Raw genomic sequence first — 21,350 nt, 5'->3', positions numbered from 1 at the left:
ACCAGTTCTGCCATAAAAAATGAAGAGTTTAAGAGAAGTGGCTGTCAAAAGGCAACTGTTTACAGCATTTCTATGAACTATATAATATGATACTGGAGTTTCTCAATTCAACTGATCAAATAATGTGCACTGAATTGAAGTTGAACTGACATGGCATATCTTTCTGACATATACAACAAATTAAATGAGGCAGACAGTCAACTGTAAGGAAATAAAATCAATCTCATCAAAACTAAAGGAATTGTTATGGTCTTTATAAACAAGCTACCTTTTTTTAAATTAGTAATGGCAAACAGAAATTCTACCGGTTTCCACATTTACAGAAACCGGTGGGGGGGGGATTTATTATTGTTTGATAGTGATCTTGTGATCTGCTTGTGAAGTGCTCAAGGAAAATATGCTAACAAGATTTAAAAACCTCATAAAATTTTAAATACATCGGGGTTGCCATTGGTTGGCTGGAACCACTTTAACTAATAACTATTTGGTTGGTTTCATTTTAAATGGTGCACCGGCAACAATTTTCAAGGATTAATGGACTTACAACATGACTATAGATCAACAGTACAGTTCAAACAAAGTGGCTATGAAGTATTCTGGATCAAGAAACAAAACATTTATCTTCAACTCTGGCAAGAAATCAAATTTTTTATTATAACTTCTCCAACATCATACTTGTTTGATAAAGGGGTTTAATGCTGTTATACAGCTACTAACTAGATAATGCATAAGACTGAACACTATTGAGGGAAGATTTAAGACTGCCAAACATAGAACTAGACATTAATAAATTATCTTCAAAAAGGCCTCTAAGGTTGGGAGAATGATTCATATCACAAATTTAAACAAGTATACCAACCGTTTAACTATAATAGTTTAATACTGAAAATTATAAAATGTACCAGACGATACAGTACTGTAAAATAATATTTACAAAAACTGACTTACAAAATAAAATGTATGATGAAATTTTAAAATGCAATAAAATATAATAAAGGTTAAAAGCGATAAAACAATGATTGTAGCTTTCAGGGGGGCATCCACCTCCTTTCTCAACAACAATGATGTTTAGGCAACACATCCTTAAATAACAGGTTCACGGCACACGTGGCTGACCAGGCACATGCTCAGTGTTTCTTCCATGTGAACCAGAACCGGAAGTGGCTCGGGAGCATGGAAACACAAAGCGCTCATCTTTTGCAAGGACTACAGCCTCCAGAAGGGGGGGTGGAGCCGAACACCCCTATCCATATTCATACTATTGTTTTCGGCTGAGCCAATCCACAAACTCTCCAGCCATTATGGTCCCAGAACTTTTAACCTTTATTATATTTTATTGCATTTTAAAATTTCATCATACATTTTATTTTGTAAGTCAGTTTTTGTAAATATTATTTTACAGTACTGTATTGTCTGGTACATTTTATAATTTGTGATATGGATTAATAAATTAGTGCATGTCAAGCTGAAGGAGTCACAACTCATTAAAATTCATGTTTTTGTTGAGGTGCTGTACATTTGTCTTACATGCATACAAAATATAAAATTTTTGCTGTAATAAAACCATTTTATTTTCTAATTTGTTTCATTGCCTTTTGATGCACTTTTCATCTAATTATGTTAAGGGTTCCATCACAATTCTGCTCAATATTAAGATTATTTGAAGGAGGTAAAAAAAATGATTCACTGGAATGAAGCATGCCACAAATGAGAATAGGAATCACTGATTTAGAGGTTTAATCTGGTGGCAGTGTTTTAAAGTTCAACAAAGATCAAAGATTGACAACACAGATGAAAATGATGGCTTGGGCATCAGGTGCCCTGCCATTGCTTACATTAAAGCACATATTGTTTTTAATGTTTTCAGAGCACTTCTTGAAATTCAAAAAAGCTCCCAAAAAAGGATTGTTTTTAATTTCCTTATACATAACAGAAGAATTCTACTAAAGCAGGGGGCTCAAAACGCTTTTACTGATCTTAACCTAATGGTGGTGGCATCTCCGCTTGCACCAAACACAGTAGCAAGTCACCTGACAGATGCCCAACTTTCTTTTTAATTTTTGGAAAAAGGTTTTAGATTTTTTCTAAATTCTGTTTGGACAATACCAATATTTCATTTTTTTAATGGATTGCAATACTCATTGTGACTTCATTTTTTAATAAAAAAAATATTGAATGCTGTGTTTTTTGCACCTTTTATTTAAACAAAAAATTAATTCTGTGAAAATTAAAAAAAAAAAAAGTTTTAGCAAAAATTATAATTAAAACTTGAATCAGTGAGTCTCTTCCATTTCCAAAATTTTTAGATTGTTAAGCATGTGAAATTTTGAATGCATGCACCTACATATACAAGGGTTGGTCCATAAGTAATGCCTTTTAGACCATAAAAGTTTAAAGATAACAGATACAAAGTTAAATTTATATTATTTATTAAAAAAACACCGGGAAACATGTATATGTCCTGTCAGGGCCTTCCTAAAAAGGAAGGCCCCGACAGGACATATTTAAGTGTGTTTGCATATTTATATGCATAAGTGCCTAATGTCTTCACCATGTCTGTCTGTCTGTCATCTGCATGTAACTACTTGACTCCCAGTGGAAGGATTTTCATGAAATTTTATATTTATTTCTTTTAGAAACATTTATCAAGACATCTCCCAACAGAAATCTGGCAATTATTATTTCTTTCTTCCCCTATATATTATTTGAAAAAAAGAAATTCAGAGATTAAACATGGTTTTGATGCAGTATCTTTAGCTTTAGACAGTCCATGCATGATTCACATGTATTGTTATGTACTAATCATGAATCCGGACGGACACACACACACACACATTTAAAGTATAAGTAATAATCATATCATTGTAATTAAACTGAATGGCTAAATTAAAAGAACTTAAAAACTAGAGTTCCATTAAGTGTTCTACACACACACTGGTTCAGGAAAATATGAACCCCTGTATTAAGACAGTCACTGACAGAAGAAATGTGAATAAGTGCATATAATTGCAAAGAAAACCGTGACGTGTTGCCTCATTCTGTATAAAGACTGCTACACAAGCTGTTTGACTGAATCTGAAGCCAGAATGGGGGAAACATGTGATCCATCAGATTTTGAAAAAGATCTTATTGTGGGTGCACATTTAGCAGGAGCCACGATTCAAGAAATGAAAGACATAACTGGTTTCTCAAATATGACAGAAAAACAATAGACACTTCAAGAGCCAAGACATACACTAAGGAGGATTGTATAGAAAAATTGGATATCCAGTATGCAGCAAATAACATCTGAATTCAACCAAGCCCAAAACTACTCTATTTCAACCCATACCATGTGCAGGGAATTGAAGAAATTGGGTATTGGCAGTAGCCTGTACCTATTTGGAAGGGTTTTTTTCAGATAAAAAACAGAAAAATCTGCTTGTAGTGTGCCAAGAATGTTGTGATTGGGCAGTGGAACAATGGAAGAAAGTCATGTGGCAAGATGAATCACAATACCTTTTTTTTGCACTGATGGTAGGCAGAGACATGGTTTGCAGTGGCAGGTAGGCAGTGGCGAGAATCTCACAAAGATGGATCCTACTTGCTTTGTTAAGATAACCCAAATATCAGAGGTGGTATCATGGTATGGGGAATGATTTTTGGCAGGGACTTGGTCTATTGATACTGATGGAAGATCAAATGTCATCCAGGGAGTACCTGAATTTTGTATCAGACCTACTGCATCCTGCAATGTTACACTTTTATCTTGAAGGTGATGGCCACTTTGTAGATGACAACGCAACAGTGCATCACACCAGAATTGTGCACGAATGGTTTGGAGAACATGACATGGAATTCCACCATCTTCTCTGGCACAACATTGATCTGATCTCAATCCTATTTAGATGTTATTTGTTTGTTATTTGGATTTTAGGAGCATTGGCAACTAAAGCCATATTGCTCGGGGATATGCGGTGGTCATTCCCAGACCTTTCCGCATCCCCCGTATTTGGTGGTCACGGGCTCGAACCCCGGTCTAATCAAGAAGTGTGTGCTACGTACTGCTGCTCCTGCCCACCTGGCTACGGAGGCGCCTAACCATGTCTGAAATGCAACACACTACGCATATTACCTAACTTTAATAGAATCTTTAATTGCAGCAATGATAGACATACAATTAGTCCCGTCACAGCATGGTGGTACCAGGGGTTATAAAACAAAACTTGTTTGTTTTATAACCCTATTAAAATTCTTTATTTACAGTCTGATCTTTCTCCAAAAAAAACCAACCAAAATTGGGCCCTATTTGTCCCAAACCACTTTCGGGGGTGGGGGGGAGAGATATTAACACCTCGGGTCCCATGAAATTCAACAGGTTCTCGTTTGCAATTACGCTATGACAAACCACAAAAAGTCACAATTGTAATTAAGCTTTCCCATACTGAGGAAGGTAGAAAAATTTCAAATTTTTAATCATCAATTAATGGTTAGTGCAGGATCATTATTTTGCAAAGGCACCGTAGCAGTGCCTCCATAGCCAGGAGCAGCAGTGCATAGCACACGCTTCTTGATTAGACTGGGGTTCGAGCCCGTACCCACCAAATATGGAGGATGCGGAAAGTTCAGGGAATGACCACTGCATATCCCCGAAGCAATATGGCCTTAGTTGATAATGCTCCTAAAAAAAAAAAAAAAACCAAACCAAACCGCACCTGTCAGCTATCCTTCCACCACTACTGGGTTAACCACAGAATCCTGTTCCAATTTTTTAAGGAATGATTTATGTTATTTATTAGATAAAGTTTCTCTTGATGTGTGATGCTATATGTAGTTTATACATGATGTAGCTCCACCTCATTTAATCAAGTAGCCAGCAATTAATTGGATAAGTATTTCGCCAATAAATGAATAGGCTCTGGAGGCTCCATCATGTGGCCTGCTTGCTCCTCAGACCTGAATCCACTTGATTTTTACCTGTGGAGTCATTTGAAATTTATCATTTACATAACATCTACTGACAACGCTGAAATGCTTTGCCAATGTGCAGAACAAGGATGTTAGCAAATGAAGGGGTGACATTTTCAAACATATCAAGAAATCCATGACAAGGCTTGTTCGGGTGTGTATTCAAGTGCAAGGTGATCATTTTGAGCACAATCTTTAAAAGGTAAGGTGGATAATTGTTGGAACAAATTGATTTTGAGCACGTTATAAACTTTTTCATTGTTTTCAGGTTCTGAAAACTAATCCTGAAAGTATCTACATGTATATACGCACATGCACACACGTTCATATATAGATACTCTATTTTGTTTAATAAAAACAATTTAACATTACTATGTACATACTTTTTATTGCAATTACTGTACGTAATAAATATTGTCAATAATAAATAAATTGAAACCTCTATAATAGCAATGGTGAAAAGACTAGGTTTCTATTATTCATTCACCTCAGCTAATTGAAGTCCTACTATATTTTTTTTTTAAAAAATTAAATAACACTGAAATTTTACTTTAAACCACCTGGGTAATCTTTTCAATAGTGACATACATAGTGACATACATAGTGACACACAGACCCATCAATAGTGACACACAGACCCAACCAAAAATAAATTATATAAGGCAGACTGCCTAGAATACAACTCACTCCCATGTGTGAAGTTTTTATTTGTATTGTAATAATGAAACAAGTTTTAATTTAAATTAACTATGGATCAATGTCCTGACTTTGTGAGCATTTTTAATTATGTTATGTTCAACAGATCAACTTAATTTTGAAATGATAAATACAATAAAATACTAACCTTATCCTTTGTTTCTTCTCTTTCATCACTGGTCCAAACACTTTCTTCTGAATCCAAAATCTGGATGATTCGTGTAACTATTTTAATATCTGATCGAACAATGTCTTTATGGGATACTAAACCACTTACTGACTGTATACGCCGGCTCAAATCACGTTTTCCAGCCATTCCAGATTCAGGTTCTTGAGACTTCAGAAATAAAAATAAAGAAATAAAGTTGAATTTCTCAAGTTAATAATGATACTGGCTGAAATATCATATTTAAAAGAAAGCTTTTCTTCTAAATGCTACTTAGCTGCTAACTTAGACATGACATTATTCAGAGGGAGACATTTGTTTGCTAATAGCAGTCACTGAGTGCCTGATGAAAGACCAGAACATAGGTGCTCAAAAGGTAAGGAACATACACAAAAAGATGAATATACTTTTAAATACAAATAAAAATAGAACTACATATTTATTTATCAAACAAAACAATTTCTCTCTGAAACCATAAAAAATATGTGCACACAATGCACACAATTTTACAACATGCAAACAGGCTGTGTGCAAACTGCTTGTTTTTGGAACCTTGGTCCTATTTATCATTTTTACTTTGATTTCAAGTTAGTCTTCATTGTGAAAATGATGCAAAGACATAGTCTGAATGATTCTCTGAGGTTTCTGGGAGAAACAACGATGCTAACCTTGCCTGAGATACTAACTCAGCCAGTTTGTGAAAAAGGCCCATAAAACTTCTGTGCATCTGACAGGATTTGAACTAGGTTTTTTTTCACCTGATGTGGGGGAGGACAGTGGTTATACCAACTGTCCAGTGGTGATTCTTTGAGGGTGAGGGATAGCAACAGAGAGATTAGCAGAAGGGTATATCAAGCCAAAGTGATCATGTGGCTGAATGTGATCTGCAGAGTTGTAAGCAGACTGTAGAATCAATTATGAAACATGAAAACTGTCTCTCAAAGATCTATCTGAGGCCTTCCACATAACATCTTGCAAGAAGACTATTAGCTGTCCTGGTTGGCATCATAGAGACTTCGCATCACTGCAACTTAAATTTGTTGGTTAACAAGAAGGCTCGTTGTTGTTGTTATTTGGTTTTTAGGAGCATTAGCAACTAAGGCCATATTTCTCCGGGGATATGCGGTGGTCATTCCCTGACCTTTCCGCATCCTCCGTATTTGGTGGTCACGGGCTCGAACCCAGTCTAATCAAGAAGCGTGTGCTATGCACTGCTGCTCCTGCCCACCTGGCTATGGAGGCGCAAGAATGCTTGTGGTCAGGAACAGCGTGTAGAGGGGCCTCATTAGAGGGAACCTTTACTTTTTAATTTTTTTTAAGTTGGTCCCTCACTAGCAGCAGGACATTTATTAATATCAGTATGTAAGAATTCAATATCAGCATGCAAGAATTCATCAGATATTAATAATCTTCAAATAAGGAACCACTGAAAAATGGTGACTATAGTATATTAATGTGGGGGAATTTTTACACATTAACCACCATAATGTTCAAGTTAAAATTGATAAGTGGAGCTATGAATGTTTGACAAAAATGAGAAAATTGATTTTAGTTATGATTTTTTTTTGAGACATGCTACACACGTCACGAGGTCCAATTGTAAAAAATATAACTTCTGCTCATGAGATAAATACCATGCGTTTCTTAATGCTTGTTTACTATTACTTTTTTTTTATTTATTTTTATTTTTTTACACAATTATTTCTCTAGCTGATATGAAATTGCTAAGTGATGGAAGATGGTATAACATGCAACTGCTCTGCTGGTTGTCAAATACAAACCCATCTATCAGCATAATGAAGCTGGAACCTTGATTCACCACACCAGGCTATAGCTTTCCAGTCATCGAACGTCCAGGAACAGTGCTCTGTGTCTAGTGTAGGCAGAGGTGTTGATGGTGGTTGTTCAACACAGACAAACGAACAGGCTGCTTACTCTGTAGGCCTATCCACAAGAGCATCTGCTGGATGGTGTACTCGTAAAATGTTTCTTCACGTGCCCTGGTTGCAGTCTGTTGTCTTGGACAGCATGTACCAACCACCATTCACCAAGACTGTCAATCAGTGGTGGTCTCCCCATCTTGGCACATTGTGTGGTTGCATGTCCCTCTCTGGATCATTCCTGCCACACCTCTGTTAAAACTCTGAGGTCCTTCTCTTTCCCCACTGCAAGGGGAAAGGGAAGGAATTAACTGATCAAGTAACAGGCACTACTCAAGCTGTCACTATATATGCTGCACTGATGATGTCCCCAGCCCACTTATTAAAACATTTGTATGATACAGAGGAAAGCATCTCACAAAAGCTCAAATGTGCCTGCTGTGGCACAGCAGGCACATTTGAGCCTGCTGTGCATGTAAAATGTAAAGGCATGTAAAGGCATGTAAAACCACAAAGAGCTAGACACAGCTGTCAGTCTCATGGCAGTTAACATGTTAAAGAAAAAAATCTATCAAGGGAAAGAATGTTTTTGCTTATACAAGGGTGATTACAATGATTTTAGACATTTAAGTTCTTTTCAGTTGATCCAAATGGTAATTTTAACAAATACAGATGAAATCGGAAATGTCAAGTTATTCTGGATGCTGCTAAATTTTTAAATTGATAAAAAAAAAAAAAAAAAAAAAAAGTATTTTGCAAGTTATGAATGTCAAAAGAACATGTTTAAGTTCTGGTATCAACTTTAATCAGAATGATGCACAAGGCAATTATAAATTATCAGAAGACCCTTAATTCTACAGTAAATAAAAGTTAACCTATAATAAAGGTACAAAGAATCCTAGCAGAGAATTTTTTGCTAATGGTAGCAGTAAATGAAAAATCAACTATATTATTAGTCCACTTGATATTGATGATTAACAGTATTAATGATCTTGAATGTGTTGCTGATAAGTGAAATAAATATTTTGCATTAACATTCACATAAGGAATGTTTTTAAACTTTAGTACTAGTGGTCTAGCTAGTGATAATTCTAAATGATGTTATGAATCAAGAAGGGACTAGAAGTTATTACAATTAGAAGTGAACAATATCCCAATAGCTGATGCCCATGCAAATTTTCACCCAAATCCACTCAGTCCTTCTGGGTGCTGCAATTTACATGTGATAGAATGTAGATGAGTAAATTACTTTTTGAAAATTTTTAGTAATGAGCAGCCAATGGTTGCTGGTCTGAAGTCTTTAGCATGCTTTATGTTAATTTCTAGAATGAGTTTTAACAAATACAAGGTTTGACGAGACCTTGTATTTGGTAAATACCCATCTCAAAATTCTTTTGGATTCTTAAGTTCCAGGACTGAGTTCATTACATGCATGTCAAAGCACTAGGACCATGACACAATGTGCCATCAAAGCTGACCTACGTGGCTTTCTTCTTTAAGGTCTTTTGCAAACCACAAGTCAAAAGCATATGCAGTAGTCTTAGAATTGTGTTGTTCAAGGCATTATCATTGTGCCAAGTGATGGAACAAAGAGAAAACTATAAATTTTATTCCAAGTTGGGAAAAGGGGTAACTGAAATTTACCAAATGAAAAAGAAGTATATGGTAATGATAATGTCTCAAAAAATTTGTTCAAGATCTAGATGCCAATCAACTGCCATATAGAAGGGGGGGAGGTAGTAGTAGTGGCACGTGATGCAAGAAAGCAAGTGTATGAGCTTATGTAGCATCAGCCAAAAAAAAATATATATATATATATATACAAAATAATTCCCTCTAAATGTTTGTCCAGTTCCTCCTTAAATTTATTTAACCTATCAACTTCCAACAACGACAGATGGAAGTTTGTTCCAGCAATTAACCATCCTGGCTAAAGGCAAATTTCCGCACATCTATTCTACATCTGTCTTTCCTCAATTTGAATTTATGCCCCTTTAGGTTCATAATCTAAACAAGTGGAAGAATTCCATCAGAATTCAGTGTGCTCAACCCATTCAAGGCCTTATACACCTCAATCAGATCACCACGCAGATGCCTGCAATTTGCAGAACTTAAGCCTCTCTTGTTAAGAGGATCCCTTTATTTCCCTCACCAATCTTGTTGCCCTTCTCTGTACACGCTCAAGCAAATCTACATCCTTTCTAAAATGAGGCTTCCAGACCTGTACACAGTACTCAAGGTGTAGCCTGACCATTGCCTTATAAAGAGGGACAATCACCTCCTTTTCCCTGCTAGCAAAATTCTTGTATATCATTGACAAAACCCCATGATCTGCCCTGGCAGCCTGTCTGCATTGCTCAGAAAACTTCATATCTGACTGCACAATTACTCCCATGTCTTTTTCATTTTCTACCACCTTAAGTGTAACACCACATAGTTGGTACATTTCTCTGGGGTTACTTCTATCGATATGCAATACTTAGCATTTGTCAATGTTAAACTTCAGTTGCCACTTCTCAGCCCATCTGCCCAAATTTTCTAGATCCTGTTGCAGTAGTTTCGAGAGAGTTTATGTGATCAGAGTTTACGTGAATAAGCAAATTATTTAATTATATAATATATAATAATTACATATAATATATATAAAAATATATTTATATAATTATTTATTTATGTACATAGTTTTTCAATTTCCACAAATTTCATATTCCTCAAAAACAATTTAAGTCCAGACATAATAAGTCCTGAAACCAACTTATGCACAAAAAGATTAATGCAGAGCAATTTCATCACACTTATCACAAATTTTATTAAAGTATACACTGTCCTTCAACCATCTTACGAAATGGCCCTGGCAATCCCTACGATGCCCTCTTTCCTCGAAGTAAAAAAAAAAAGACTGGTAATCACAGTAAAAATGTTGACCGGTATGATCACGTCTCCTTCATTCTGGGATCTCTGTGGCTGGAGGATTCCACCTGTCCAGCTCAGAGCCACCCCAACTATTTGCCCTCTTCATTCACGCCTCCACTCATCAGATCATTTCCTACCATACCAGATGCTCGGAACGAATCCAGGACATCGATGCAGACCTTCAGAAATTTGCTGTCAACCGATGATATAGACGTGGGATACTTGGCCCCACACACTCCACAGAGACTGCGAACTGTCAGCTGCATCTGCAAATCAAACTGCTTAACTAAAACTGGGATCGGTGACCCCTGGAGACATGCTGCCACCATCCTTTGACAAAGTGTTACATCCAATTGCAACTGTCTAGACAGAAGTGAAATTGCCTTGGTTGCTCCCAGTAAAGAATACTCAACGTTGGTCCAGACAGTGTGCACAAGGAAAAGTCTTCTTTCTTCACATCCAAAGATAGCATACCCTTCACATCACTTGGAGAACCTTGTGTATTAACGAATGAACATAACAGGGAAATGAGCCTGGCACTGCTCACTCCCATGAACTGTGAGGACAATAGTGTATGTAAATCGTATGTGTATCAGTTGTCATTTGGGTATTTAAGCTTAATATTCTAAATCTCATAGTAAGATTTAGTAATTTTTGTATTATAATTTAATTTGTAATGTAATTTGTTTAATGCCATTTCTCGTCACCTTATTATGTAATGTAAATCTCCTATATCATTTAATTTCATCTTGTTTTGTTCTTTAATGTCTTATGTTATTTAATACCTCTTATCTGTCAACCCCAGGCCTTTTGGCTGTGAAGGGAAAGTGCAACACTTCCTCATGTTTCGCGAACCAATCTCAAACAATCTGGGTGGTGTGGCATGGTGCATTATCCTGCTGAAAGACACCATCGCTAGAGGGGAAGACCGTTGCCATGAAAGGGTGTATCTGGTCAGCAATAATGTTTAGGTAGGTGGTAGATGTCAGAGTGCCCGTATATGGATGACTGAACCCAGGTTATCCCAGAAGACCATTGCCCAAAGTGTGACACTGCTGCCACCAGCTTGTTTTCATCCCACGGTGCATCCAGAAGCCATCACTTCCCCACGTAAACGACACACACACGTACTCAGCTGTCCACATGGTGCAACAGGAAACGTGATTCGTCGGACTAGACGACCTTCATCCAATCAATCAAGGTCCAGTTTTGATGCTCACATGCCCATTGTAGGTGCTGTAGCCAGTGAACCGTGGTTAGCATGGGCACTCGGAGTGGCCTGTGGCTACTCAGCCCCATTTTCAGCAGGATTCGATGTACTGTGTGTTGTGACACATTACTCCCATCACCAGCATTCCAATTACTGGTGAGTTGTGCCACAGTCGCTCTTCTGTTGCCACGTACCATCCGGGAGAGCCCTCGCTCACCTCGAGCATTGATGAACCGTGGTCATCCAACACCTCGCCAGTGCTTCGTGGGTTTTCCCTCCTCAGACTACTTTCAGTAGGTACTAACCACGGTTGACCGTGAGCACCCCACCAGCCATGCTGCTTCGGATATGCTCTGATCCAGTCATCTGGCCATTACAATTTGGCCTTTGTCTAACTCGCTTAAGTCTGCTGCCTTTCCCATCTGAAGAACAAGAGTAAAACTGATTAACAGAGCTAAGTATAAGGTGTTTTTTTATACTGTGTCCCAATCTGCGCCGTAGTTCACCTGCAGTTGCTTCGATTTGCATAACAACTCACTGGTCATAATGGTTTGGCTCATCAGTGTAGCTTAATTAATAGTGGAACTCAGTGGTTCCCAAACCACTGAGATCTATGGACCCTTTTCCCAAACCTGGATCCGTGGCTCCCAGTTTGGAAAACGCTGGTGTAACTAATTGATATTTCTGTTCACTGACATTTTTTTTGGTCATAAAATTTAAAACAGTAAGAAAATAAGCAATCAATAACAAAGAACATGGAACGCAAAAATTGCAATTAACACGATACACTCAAGTGAGATACAGAGTAACAACTTTACGAAGCTCTAACCAGAGCTTCGTAAAGAATTACTGTGAAGCTAATTTACAGTGAAGATTTACTGTGAAGCTAATGAAGCTAAAGCTTCAGGGCCTCTCACTTGCATGAGCCCCTTCAGGGCCCAGGAAAGGGCCCTAGCAATATATTCACATGGTCATATGTTTTGTAAAATTTTCAAAAGTAAGATATTTTAATCACAATTGGTTAAGACCACTGTCTCTTTCCATTCTGACTTCCCCTTGTGTCAGGTGGCAGTGGAGTGGCCACCAACTTTAAGAAAAAGAATACAAGGAAATTTTGCATTCTTTTTCTTAAAGAGTGCCCCAAAACTAAATGATTCTGAGGGTAAAATGGAAGAGAAATTGTTGAAGTTAAACATAAAGTAATAAGTAAACTGTTAGCCATAGTTATGAGAATATCTCTGGATTCAGGGGAGGTCCCTATGAACTGGAGATGTGCAAATACATCTCAATTCAAAAAGAGGGATGAAAAATTTCAAGGTTAGAGAAGTTTGAACGGTCTTATTCTGTGATATAATAAAAAGTGCATAATTGGCAAAAAAGAAGTCCAGGGATGCCTGAGGTATTGAAGTATTTAAGTATTGTTTAAGAAGACTTAAAACTGTTTCCTTACAAAATGCATATACAGCAATCCCTGATTGACATTGGCAAAGAAAGGTGGTTGGCCTTCAGAGTCATTTCTTCACTATCTCTAAAAAAAGAATGCAACAGTTATTCATCATGTATGGTTCAGTGATGAGATGAAATGCACTTCCTCAGTGGCTGCAGAAATAAACAAAATATGCATTCACAGAATAGTGAAGTGCCCCCCCTCACCATGAAGTTATAAAGGCTGCTTTTTTCCCTGAAAAATGCATGGTGTAGCATACAATTTCATCAGGTGAAATCATCAAGTGAACATGTAAATGCAGTTCTTCATTTCCTGAAAGAACATTTTAATGATAAGATCAATTGGAGATGATCTTATCATTGAAATGATAAGATCATCTCCAATTGATAACCTGGACAATATGGGACTGGACTGTCTTGGCTACCACACCTGGTGGATGTGAATCCCTGCAATTATTTCCTGTGCAGATTCCTAAAGGCCAATATCAATGGGAATAATCTGCATACCACTAAAGAACTGAAAGGCAAAATCAGAGCTGCTATGTGAGAGTTAATAATGAGAGATACGTAAACAGGCATTCTGAAAGACTGAGGATAATATGCCACTAGCTTGCTCATCATGTTTAGGATTGCTTTTACCAGAAGTCTGCAATTCAGAAATTCTTTTTCTTGAGTTCATTAATTTGTATTTCAAAAATTTTGGACTCAAGAAAAAGGACTTCTGAACTGTAGACTGAATTGATTTGAATGAGTCACTAGATTTGAAATGAGTCAGTGCCACTCACTACTAGTGAATGCTTGTTGTATTTTTCAACTTGGTAACTGAACAGTTACTATTATTCTAGTCTCAGGTTTTAGGCACATCAGCAACTTAGACCATATTTTGGTCTAAGTTGCTGATGCACAATTTTTACAAATATATTTTATATGTCTAGAAAAACAGTGCATATTCTGTAGCCGATTTGTTTGCTTGCTGGATGAAAACCCAAGTTTTTGCGAGAAAAATCCATGCAACCTTTGCCTAATGAACTCAGCCATACGAATAAAGCCCATAAAAATTCCTTGCATCACCGAATGGATTCAAACCCAGGTCTTTTCCATCTATTATGGGAGGATGGTGCTCATATGTTCTGTGCTAACTGCAAGAGCTTCACAAAAGTGCTATGTTGCTTTTATGATCACTTCTAACCTCTTTTTTAAACAGCTTATCAAAGGTTGCCACTGTTCTACCAGTCTAGTTACTCATCTAAACCAAAGCGGAAGCAAGTAAACACATGCTTAGAATTTTTTTTTATTTCAGTGGCATGCATCAGTTAAAACTGTTTAAATAAACCTCTTTTGTTTTAGTACATCTTGCTAGATAATAGTAAATTTGCACCAAGTATTCATCCATTTTCACAGAAAATTGTGCAGCTCCCTTTTCAGAACACAAATTAATAAGATGACAAGGGCAGCTTATAACTACCATTGCTCAATTTCCTCTTTTAATACACTTGATACTTCAGTTTTAAGGCGTACTGTAACAGGCGCATTATCAACACTAAGTGGCAGAAAATGTTTTGAAATCCCATATGCTCAACAGAAAGTAGCTTGGAACCAGTGTGATTATTGTCATGTGTAATGATCAAAAATGGCCCATTTTTCAGAGCTATCATTATCACTTCTTTCCCTATCCATGCAATTTCATTAAAAAGGACTGTTGTTTTGTTCTACCACCACATTTTTTTTTTCTGTTTTGCTATCTGGAAACATTTCTGAATAATGTGTCTGCATGATCAGTGGAAGATTAGGTTCTATGACGAAAGATGCATTCGGCATGTATGGCATCATCCCCACCACGAAATGCAGCAGACTGTTTGCATTTCTTTCTATGAAATGAATGCTATTGTTATGCTTAGTTGTTTGCAAATGTTTGATTACAGCACGTTTTCTACCACTTAAGATTGATCACATTCACATTTACATACGCTACACAAGGAAAATGTGTTACCTTTTTCAGACTTTCAATAAATAGAAGATCTTGTGCATATATCTTCTGAAATTTTATGTTGTATTTCTTGAGCAACTTACCAAAAGACATTGCTGATCAGCTTCACACCACACATTGAAACTATTATGATTCATTTTATTTTGCAGTGTAGACCACTACAGCGTACCTGATGGTCAATTTTATTAACAAAAATAAGCAGAAATTCATAAAAAAATAAAATAAATAAAAATCCAATTTTAATGTAGTTGAATTTATTTATTTATTATTTTTTTTGTGAAAAGAAAAAGACAGAAAAGAAACTCTTTATTATGCTATACTATACGATGATGCTGAGATGGAGAAGGATCAAATTGAACAAAAAAAGACAGACTTTCTATCATAAATCCAGATAGTTGGCAGCTATATACATATCAGTTCACACTTGGATGATCTAGATATTTTTAGTATTCTTCACACCTTTTATCAGGATACTAATAAACACAGAAATGTGAGAAATGTGAATAGAGGATTTTGTTGCGGTGGGATGGATGGCTTTGCCAGCAGTATGGGTGATAAGGATGCTGGTGAAATCATCAGTATCATATAATATTATATCAACAATTTTATAAAAACTTCCACTTATATAATGGCAACTTTTGATGTTAAAATGTACTTACTTTTGCTGGCTCTTTTAATCTTTCAGATATTTTTTTATCCTCCCTGAAATACCAAAGAACAAATTTTGAAATATGCTCACCCATTAACCATAATAAAATGTGTTTTAATGTGTATTTCCAATGTAAATTAGTTTCACCCCTACTACTAAGGCATCTCGATTATTGCATCACATTATTACCAGTTTTTTTTTCAAAGCTATTTATTCTTGGAAAGTACAATTCTACTATCTAGAATTGTAACTTCTAAGAAGAACAATCAGGTGAGCAAAAAATCATGGATTTTCAGTGCTTCACAACATAAAATTAAGCAGGGCTTCGTTCTGTTAATGAAAGGTAGAAAAGAGAAACTCCCTTATAATTTGATATAATAAAAGGATTCTGGGGGCAGGGCTTACATAAATCATGCAAATGGTATGTTAAGTATAAGAGGGATGAGAATATTTGTTTGCTTTAACTTGGATTTGATATATAAATGTGTAAAAGTTTTTGTCTGTTCCAGTATAATGTCTGCAGAAAAGGCTGGAATATCAAAATCAGTTTTGAGTAGCCATTACATTACCCCAGCATGTCAATTATGTTTAATGTAGCAAAATATATTAAGAAGAGACAAAGTGAATTGAGAATGATTAAAGATCTTGAAAAGTATAATGTGGCATGTAGCAAATCTTGTTAACAGTAGAGAAAGTGTTGCAGGAGATAATAAGATTCTAAAATTTCATGGTAAGCTATTATTTTCAGCTCTGAAAGGTAAAGCGAAAAAAAATAAAATAAATAAAAAATAGTGGCAAATAATTTCAACAGATGTGCCATTCATAGAAAGACTTACAAATTTTATGTTGTGAAGAAAATAAAGTCAACTATCAGGAAACTTCTTCACATTTTGAAATAAGAGCCATATTTTGATTTTGGGTATGAACATTTTACAATCTTAAACAAACAGGCTTTCATGAAAAAAGTGCCAATCTAAATAATTAATTTTGATTCAAAGGCAGGAAATGGCAAGCTACAGAACTAGGTATTTTCAAAAGATTAAAAAAAAAAAAAAAAAAAGAACAGAGGGTCATCCTATTGAGCATTTTGAGAAATCTTGCATTTATTAGTGACATATAAAAAAAATTTCTGTGAGTCATATAATGAGCACAGAATAAAATGTCCACTGGAAAAGGCTCTCAACCCATGCACATGCTGGTAGAAGTACGACTTTATTAACAATGCACTTTTAATGCTTAAATTGAATACAAAGACTGAAAGACTGAGGATTGTTACAATGACGTAACTTTTGAAAATTTTAACATGAGTGGAGCAACAACTTTTGCCAAACTTACCATCCAATTCTATCATCATAATGGATAATGCAAGCTATAAAAGTGCAAGCCAACAAAATCTCTACTTCTGGTCTACAGTGCTCAGAGCACTTCATGTCTAAATATAATATAAGTTGTAAATCTCTTTCTTCCTCTATTATCTTTAGTTCAATTCCACCAAGTTTTTATTATTTTGGAGTTCCCCAAATGTAAGACCTTAAATTTTGCTGCATTAAAACACAATCCCTGAAGTCTATCTAAGTCGTCCTCAAGGAGCTCTGTTTGGCATTGATCATTATCTACTCTATAGATCTTGATATCATCCGCAAATTTTGATATCACTCCCTCTTATACCTTTGTAGATGTCATTTAAGAAAATCAATAAGAGTGGTCCCAGTATCGATCCATGGGAAACTCAGTTTCTTACATTAGTGCAATCTAAAGAATAACTGTTAACCACAACCCTCTGCTTTCTGCCCTGCAGTCGATCTATGGATTTTCCCTGTGATTCAAGCAGGATTGAGTCAAGTGCTTTGCTTAAATCTAAGTAACCAATTCTGAAATTATTTCCTACATCTAGCTTATGAGTGACTCTGCCAAAATAGCTAACCAGGTTGGCTCTTTATAAAACCATGCTGTTTACTTCAGAATTAAATTTCTGTCTAAATGATTTTATAATGCACTCTTTACCACTGCCTCCATAATTTTCCCTACCACTGAAGTCAGACTGGCATGTCAATAGTTATCCACTTCTCTTAAAGCCACCTTTATGTATTGGCAATACATTGGCTCTTCTACAATCCAAGGGAATAACTCCTGAGTGTAGTAACATCCCCATAATTAACTTTGGGTCAATGCTCTCATGCTGCCTCCCACAAAATTACTGGATATATTTCATGAACTCATGGAGTTCATGACATGCAGTTCGTGAAAACATTTCATGAAATGTAATGAATATAATCTTCTGAATATTGCTAATGTCATGCTTTCCAGGTCACTCACACAGTTCACCATATAAGGTCTTTCTTCTATAATCATCAAAGCAAAATGCCTGTTCAATTCATCTGCAAATGAACAGGTATTTTCTTTCCTGCATCTGTTATACAAGGGTCCAATCTGATTCATCCTTTTCCATCTCAGTATTCGAATCTGAGGAAAAACAAATTGTCCTCGTTCTTTGCTTTTGCTCCCTTAGCCAGTGCTTTCTCATAATCTGCCTTTGCCAGGATAACTGTGGTATTGTTACAGATCAATTCGTAGCTGTTACAGGCATCAGCAATTTTCATTGCTTGTAACTTTTCCATGTCATCTTTTTCTGCTCTATTTAACTCTATGTAACTTCTCCATGCCATCTATTTCTGCTCTACTGGCTAATTGATTATTTCCATGTTTAGCACCGCAAAATCTATAAAGTAAACTTACTTTCATGCCCGTAACAAGATATGACCCAAAATTTGTTGTTGAGTGTAATATACAGTACTATCATCTCTTCACTGCAAGTCATTTAACACCACAATGGCCCATCATCTGCATTACTCTGATCTGACTCAGATCATTCTTGTTGCCTGCAAGGCAGTTTTTGATCAGGTGTATCACTTTCCCATCCCCTCCATTCCTCCCCATCTAGCCTAAACACAGAATATTCACTGAAATGAAATTTTTAACTCATATCTCTAATGCACTATGTCTTAGTAAGCCAATTACATCAGCATTAGCTGACCTGGTCAAAGGATCAAATTCATTTAATTTGTATAGAATACTTCTGGTATTACTGTATAGCTAAATTAAGTTTTGTACTTTGCTGCTTTTGATAACCCCAATACACCACTTATGTGTTTTTCCATGTGGTCTTAGATGGCTAGCAGATTTTTCAGTGTTTAGGATAATTAATGGTTGCATATAAGCTCTTAGAGAGGATGCAACTGTAATTCTGTCCTATTCCACTTTTATTGACTTCACCTGATCCAACTTCCCTAACAATTAGCAGATTCTCCAAAACCATTAATGCATCCTGAATATCCTTAGCAAAAGTCCTTGCACTGTCTTCACAAAATAAATTCCATCTACCATGTAAGGCCAACCATACTGAAAAACATTTTCCCCATAAGCATTGTAGCGTCCCTCATGCCTAGAGTTAAGCCATAAGGTTTTTATCATGAAATCCCTCCTATCATGCAGATACCAGGACCTCCAGAAATGCAGACACAAGAACATTTTGTCCATCTCATGATAAGTTTTCAACATGACTTTATATTTCATAAGCAATTCATCTAAGCTTTACATCATCAGTTGCCACATGTGTTACCATGCTTTATCTAATACTTACCAGCTGATAAACTGTTTGTAGTGTCATCAATTTTTGCACTCACTCAGTGGACATAATTGGGATCTATGCCATCTGCCTTTCCTACAGAATATATATTCCCTGTCTTTCTTACAGAATATATATTCCCTGTCTTTCTTACAATTAAGGCCTCCTTAATTATGACTATCTCCTGTGGGAGGAATACTGACAAATGAACTGAATGAATATTCAGTTCGTCTGTCACAGGCAGATGGAAAAAGTGGAAATTTGTTGTGGTGACTCATTCAGAGCTATTACAGGTTGGAGTCATGACAAGAAACAATTTTGCTCAACCCTATTCTGCTACAGTTTTTTAAGCTCTTGTTTATGAAATTTTCTTGTAAGAGAATTAATTTTGAATAATATAATGGAAATAACTGGAAAAATAGGTTCTGCTTAACGAAATTTTGTTTAGTAAGACTTTTCAGGAACACATCTTTTCCCTTAACTTAATAATACTCAAATTCTTCTCACAAGACTTTCAATATCTTACCAGTCTGTTTCCCCTTTGGATGACTCCAACTCTTTTGGTGCCTCTTCTTCCGTTTTTGTTGGAACTTCTTCACTAGGAGCATTACTCTGCAGCCGAAGAACAACTGAGTGAGTGAGAGAGAGAAAAAACATTTTTGAAATATGAAAACAGTTTTAAAATTGTAGGGTGCTAAACACATCAAATTGCTATAACAATGCAATAAATGAGAATAAAGTAAAAGGTAAACTGTAAAATAACTGAAAATAAAGATACACTTCAATGTAAAACAATGTTCATGTAATACAAAAAAAAAAAAGCTCTGATTAATACAAGATGTCTGAAAAGTTTTAGGATCGTTTTTTTTAAATGATACTGGTAGTGCCATACATTGGCCACTGTTGAAACTATTCATTATCAAGTTTGAACTGCCTCTGTGCCATGTTTCATCAATGTGCACAAAGAAGTTATATTGGAAAGTTGTGTTTAAGTTGGCACAGTAAAGTCATGTCATCATGGATTCAAGTATCGAGCAAACAGTGGCAATAAAATTTTGTTTTAAAGCCATAAAAAATGCAACTGAAACCACTGCAATGGTGAGTGCAGCTTATGGACATTAAGCACTATCACGATCCAACATTTTTTGTCGGTATGGCCAGTTCCGTAAAGGGCAGAAAGATGTTCAGGACAATATGCAGAGTGGTCGCCCATCCCAATCTTGTATTGACTCAACCATCGAAAAAGTTTGGCAGCTGTTAATGGAAGATCGCTGCTTGTCCGTTCGAATGATGGCAGACCAGCTTCATATCAGAAAGGATACTGTGTTTGATTGTTGTTGAAGATTTGAAAAAAAGGGAAGCATGCTCCACTCTGTACTCCATCCATTGATGATGGAACAGAAGGAGGAACAAGTTGCTGCATGTTGAGATTTGATTGAGTTGGCAGAGAGTGATCCAGAGCTTTTTAAAAAAATCATAACTGGTGATGAATCCTAGTGCTTTGCCTACGAACCCAAAACAAAAAGACAATCAGCTGCATTGGTTGGAGAAAATTTGCCAAGACTGAAGAATCTGATTCCAAAAATCTCAAACCAAAACAATGTTGGCAATTTTTTTAGACTGGCAAGGCGCTGTGCACAAAGAATTTATACTGGATGGACATACAGTTAAATCTGAATTTTACAGAGGATTGATGGAGAGACTACTGAAACGAGTTTGGCATGTAAGGCCAGACACAGCAAAGTCAGGTGAGTGGTTCTTGTCATGATAATGCACCTTCACACAACGTGATCCCATCATCAAGTAATTTCTCGCAGGGAAGGGCATTAAA

The 21,350-nt window shown here is 36.3% G+C and overlaps 1 protein-coding gene across 3 annotated transcripts in view; it reads right to left on the bottom strand.

The window, feature by feature from the left end:
- The window catches only part of LOC150077059 (serrate RNA effector molecule homolog B-like), a 218,337-nt gene that overhangs the window by 104,356 nt on the left and 92,631 nt on the right, over positions 1–21,350 (bottom strand). For all 3 annotated transcript variants that reach the window (XM_090386175.1, XM_090386177.1, XM_090386176.1), the window contains exons 8-10: positions 20,046–20,148; positions 15,905–15,947; positions 5,792–5,980 (exon numbers count right to left, since the gene is read on the bottom strand). In XM_090386175.1, coding sequence (XP_090242301.1) covers positions 5,792–5,980; positions 15,905–15,947; positions 20,046–20,148 — 335 coding nt within the window. The remainder of the gene's footprint in view (positions 1–5,791; positions 5,981–15,904; positions 15,948–20,045; positions 20,149–21,350) is intronic.

The sequence above is a fragment of the Mastigoproctus giganteus genome, chromosome 12, assembly GCF_048544385.1.
Source record: "Mastigoproctus giganteus isolate SK-2022 chromosome 12, ASM4854438v1, whole genome shotgun sequence".
In the NCBI taxonomy this organism is placed as follows: Eukaryota; Metazoa; Arthropoda; class Arachnida; order Uropygi; family Thelyphonidae; genus Mastigoproctus; species Mastigoproctus giganteus.
The sequence above is the reverse complement of the archived record's forward strand: the minus strand, read 5'-3'. Positions and strand labels throughout refer to the sequence as shown.